Raw genomic sequence first — 5,316 nt, 5'->3', positions numbered from 1 at the left:
CCAACATTGTTCCAGACGACGACGTGCCGGGTTTCGGCCGCCGATCGCACTCAGCGGAGAGCGTGACTCCAGAGCACATTGTGCCCGACGACGACGGCCCCGAGCCCGGATCGCGGCTTGCCGCCACCGCGACCACCCACCACTCCGAGCTGCATCGGCGACACCGATCGCACGCGCCTCGGCGCCGTATGCACGTCACTCATTGTACAGTAGATTAATAAACTCTCGTTATAAGTTAACCACACCAAGCGCATTACTGCCAGCCCTCTCTCCTATTACGATCCTGGACGCCGGCGAGTTTATCCAAGCGATAAATAACGCAAAAGCACGAGGCGAGGGAAGCGACCCCGTTACAAAACTTTTTTCGATTCCTGGCCACACAAACGAGTTATTGGAGGTGATAGATTCAGATGACTCACCCTGTATAATACTTTGCTAAGTGATGAAATACTTACGTAAGTAAGTACTGTTAAGATTAAAAGTATTAACCCAGACAGCATACAATATTAGTGAGTTATTAGATAAATATTTATAAATATTTATTTTGAATTACTTTTTTAAAATATTATATATATATATATATATATATATATATATATATATATATATATATTTCCAGAATATTTCAAAAACTTCATAAATGATAATAGTTTCAAATGGAATATTTCTGAAATATTCTATTTCAGATATTCTGAGATATTTCTAACGACAGATCTCCAGAATATTTCAGAAACATCGCGAATGTAATATTTCAAATGGAATATTCTTAAAATACCTCATACGAAATATTCTATTTCAAATATCTGTACAATATCTCAAGAATATTTCAAATGTGATATTTTAAAAATTATATTTGTAATATTCTAGAGACATTACTGAAATGTTTTGTGCTGTGTGGGTGATTGGGTAAGTGAATAAGAATTGAAATTTTGGAAGCATTGGAAATATAAAAAATGGGGTTAAAATTGCGATTAATTTAACCCCATTTTAGATCGTCAACAAAGCAAGGACAAAGGTTTTAAACAGGCAGTTGAAATATTTTCATATTATTTAACAAGAATGGGTTAAACCTCATTTCTTTATTAAAAAAATATTTATTATATTTGAAATAATATTTTGTTAACGTTATAAAAATGTCTCTGTAAATGTGAAGGAAATGAATTTTAAACAAATCTTATAACGTTAAAAAAACATTATTTTAAAAAATTAAATGTTTTTCTAATGAAAAAGAGGAATTATTCCATTATTTTTAACATTTTTTAAACGTTTTTCCAAGTTATTTTAACGTTATAAGATTTGTTTAATAATTAATTTCCTTCACATTTACAAAAACATTTTTATAACGTTAACAAAATATTGTTTCAAATGGAATAAATGTTTTTTTTAATAAAGAAATGAGGCTTAACCCATTATTGTTAAATAATATGAAAACATTCCCACTGCATGTTTAAAACCTTTTTTCTTGATGCTTTTATTGACGATCTAAAATGGGATTAAATTAATCGCAATTTTAATTCCATTTTTTATATTTTCAATGTTTCCAAAATTTCAATTCTTATTCACCTACTTAAAACTTGATATTAGAAATATATCTGAAGATGTTTGAAGATGTTTTTTAATTAAATATGAATTATTTAAAATAATTATATAAAAATGTTTTTCAAATGTTTTAAAATCACTTAGAAAACATTATGACTTATACAGCACAGAACGTTGAAAAAACCTTGATGAGACGTTACAACGTTGAAAATAGAAGTATGGATATTTTTTTCTACATGTAATTTATGTTGATTTTTCAACATTGATTACAATGTTATTATTGTAATGTTGAATACATATTGAACAAAAAGTACAATTTTTGGCAATAATATTTGAGGAGTATTTAAAATTACTTTCATTTTATGCAACTTATTTTGTTAATAACTTTTTAATAAACAACGAACGACGGTTAAAACTTTTTGCATGTTACTTCGTGACCTTGACAACATATGTCAAGGTTATTGAAATCTATGAGATCGCCATTATTATGCATAATTACCAATACTTCTTTTTGCATCTAAAAATGAACTCAAAATTGGTGACATACGACTGAATTCTTTTTAAATTTTCTGTGATACTTGGGTACACATATAATTTATGAATCAATTATTATATAATCGACGTATAGTGTATTAAATTTGTGAATTATAATTATAATATAACAAAATAGATGTCCACGTTACTCATGAGATATTATTAGATCTGTTTGTTTTCGAAGAACTTTTGAACTAGTACACATTAGTGCAATAAGTTAGAGTGAAATAAAGTATACTTGTTTCACTTTAACTTATTACACTAGTTTAGAAGTCTTTCGGACAAATCTATTACTAACACGTTTTTTTAAAAAGATTTATTTATTTAAACTCCTGAGGCTAAGCGACACGAGCGTCAGTTATATGGCCCGCTGGCTGAACGGCAGCAAGAATGAGAACAAGGTGACTAAATGTAATCTTCGGAAATCAAAAGTAATTATAAACATTATTTTAAACAGTCATTTGAAAAAAGGGAGATCAATCTCATGCAATCTCCGACTAAGATAAGTTAGAATATTTTTGTTTCTGCTTGCATTGATGAGTCATTAGAATATTTGATATTTGATATTAGAATATTTGAAAACTTTTTGGAAAACTACCAGAACTCTAAAGAAACTAATTTGTAAAAAAAATAAAAACAGAAACTTTTTAGGGATATCTATTACTTTATTTAAAATTCTGTATGTAACCACGTATTAACGATAACTATTAACACTCGAAGTGATAGGATTAAGAATTAAAAAGTTCTAGCGAATTTTCGCATTAGTATTAAAATAAGCTAAAACTTTTCTTGTATTCACTCGTATCGATTCGAGTTATAAGAAAAATCGATAGAACTTTTGAGAGTGTTGTTGAGTCCACAATCGGCAGCAGACGAGATGGCAAATATTATCAATAAATTGCCTATATTTTACAAATTTAACAATAGTAAAAAAAAAGACTATAGTCACCCATTTTGAATAATAATGAATTTTTTGAGATTTGTAAAAAAGAAGTGATACAAGATAATTTAAGTGATTGATATTTTTCTTTTTTTTAACAAATCACATTTAAAATTACATAACGTATACATCCGTGAGAATAATTTATACATAATATCATTCACTGCCTGTACGCGGTATATGTGAAATAATTACAATAGTATACGCAAAAAACAATGTACAATCAAATAAATACGAAAATCAGTAATCATAAGTTTCGTGATTTGTGTATGTAATATTTTTACATACAACAAAAAGATACATAATCAGCAGCCACGTAGCATGAAATTTACAATTATATATTTTGTTGAATCAAAAATAGGTTATATATACCCACAGATCTTTATATTTTCATGATATTATCGTTCTCTCATTTCATCGAGCTTATATTGAAAAGAAATTCCCCTGAATCTCCGCACGCGCGCGTATGAATATTGACGCTTTAAGCTGTCCGACACGCTTTCTCTCGACGTTACGATAACTTTTCGCTGTCTCTTGATCAATCATCGCAGCAGTAACTATCACTCTTCCCAATCGTCCGTGTCGGGTTGAGAATCGTATTCGCTGGTGGCGGAATTTCTGTCCGACGCGGATGCCTCGTTTGGTTTTGGCGGAGGCGGTATTAGACTAGACATCCTCTCCAAAGCACCTACCGTAGAGCCGGCGATACCTTTACGTCTTAACGCCAGTTTCGCGTGTAAATCTGCCATCAGATCTCCTCCAACAGAAGCCGAAGACCATCGATCGCGCTTCTTCTCGTCTGGTACAGTAGGCCTCAACTTCGCTCGTCCTATTCCGCCAGCGTTCCGTATCGCTGCCATCAAATTGGAACGATCGTCTGTGAGGTTTCTCGCGGGCGGACGGTTCGCGATTTTCTCTTTCTTTTCCGGATTGTCATTTGACAGAGGCACAGACGGTTCCGCTGCTGGCGGCGGCGGAGGCGGTGGCGGCGGTGGTGGTGGCGGCGGTGGCGGAGGTGCCATAACTTGCTGACAATTAGTTTTACCATTGTCCGCAGTAGTATTTGTATTCGCGATGAATACAGAAGGTAAAGGAGGTGGTGGCGCAGGTTCCCGCGACGACGTAGCCGTCGCAACAGGCACGTTTTCAGTCAAAACAGGCAAACACAGTACGTTATCCTCGATCTTTGACCGAGAATCCCTCTCGTCACTAGTAGGCGTTGGTAGGTCCAAACGTACCGTGGGCGTCGTGACCGCGGATGATGGTGCAATAGGACTTTGCGAGTTAAGATCGAGTACAAATTTCTCATCGTCCACAATACCTGGTAAATCTGGAAGCGTTAGTGGTACGTTTATTTGAGGAACCTGAAACGAACAAAAATTGCTATGAGAAATTTAAAATATAGTTTTCAAATAGTCTACAAAATAAAAAGAATTTAATAAATATATATTGTACGTCGTTAAAATATGATATATACTTAATAAGATGCAGGATAGAAAAATAACGCGTTACTTGGAATGCCATTACCGTTACAAGTCTTCCTTTTTCAATAACGATTTAGGCACGAAGTTATTTTTTCACTAATAATGATAACGCTATTATATGTTTTTAGTAACGATAACAAATATGATTGTTATTTTCTTCGCTATTTTGCACATATAGAACACAAAGTAGTATACAAAGTGTTTCTTAAATATCGTCTAATATTTTAGAAGTTAATTCTTGAGGTCATTTTATAAAAAAAAATTATATGAACATATAGTCTCAAAGATCTCAATTCAAAGACACAAAGTGTTACTAATTTATAAATTCTACGTGGAAATACAAATATCTCTTAAACTAAACTTAAACTGACTTTATTGAAATTTAGCAATATTTTTTATAAGTAGTTAATAAAATAATGTAAATTCACAATAAAATTTTATTTTATCCATTGGTGTACAAATTTAACGCTATGATGTAAGAAAGAAGGATAATATGAAACAAACTACTTTGTTTTCTTCCTACTAAAACTTTTCACAAAGTGAAGAACAAAAATATATATATTTTTTTAAATTGAGAAATCTAATATATTAGATATAATATGTCGATTAATGATAAACTTAAACTGCAAAATTGCAGAAATAGTTATTTAGAAATAATTTATCTACTTTGAGATTTAATAATGGATTGAGACAAAGTGTTCTATATTACCACATCTTATGTAGCAAATATGAAAGTAATATTTTTATTTGCAACTTCTGTTTACAAGTCTAAAGGACTTCAAAATAATTTGAATTATTAAGTTAAATTTTTTCAATTTT

At 31.7% G+C, this 5,316-nt stretch overlaps 1 protein-coding gene across 1 annotated transcript; it reads right to left on the bottom strand.

The window, feature by feature from the left end:
* Window positions 1-2,114: 2,114 nt before the first annotated feature.
* On the bottom strand, window positions 2,115-4,401 carry LOC116852178 (WASH complex subunit 1-like; the record flags this gene model as incomplete). The annotated part of the gene is made up of 1 exon (XM_032832257.1): window positions 2,115-4,401. A coding segment is annotated over one exon (828 nt), but the record flags the coding sequence as incomplete, so codon positions are not given.
* Between the last annotated feature and the right edge of the window lie 915 nt (window positions 4,402-5,316).

Source organism: Odontomachus brunneus, unplaced genomic scaffold, assembly GCF_010583005.1.
Source record: "Odontomachus brunneus isolate Ranch 3 - 2012 unplaced genomic scaffold, Obru_v1 Obru_scaffold_204, whole genome shotgun sequence".
NCBI lineage: Eukaryota > Metazoa > Arthropoda > Insecta > Hymenoptera > Formicidae > Odontomachus > Odontomachus brunneus.
The sequence above is the reverse complement of the archived record's forward strand: the minus strand, read 5'-3'. Positions and strand labels throughout refer to the sequence as shown.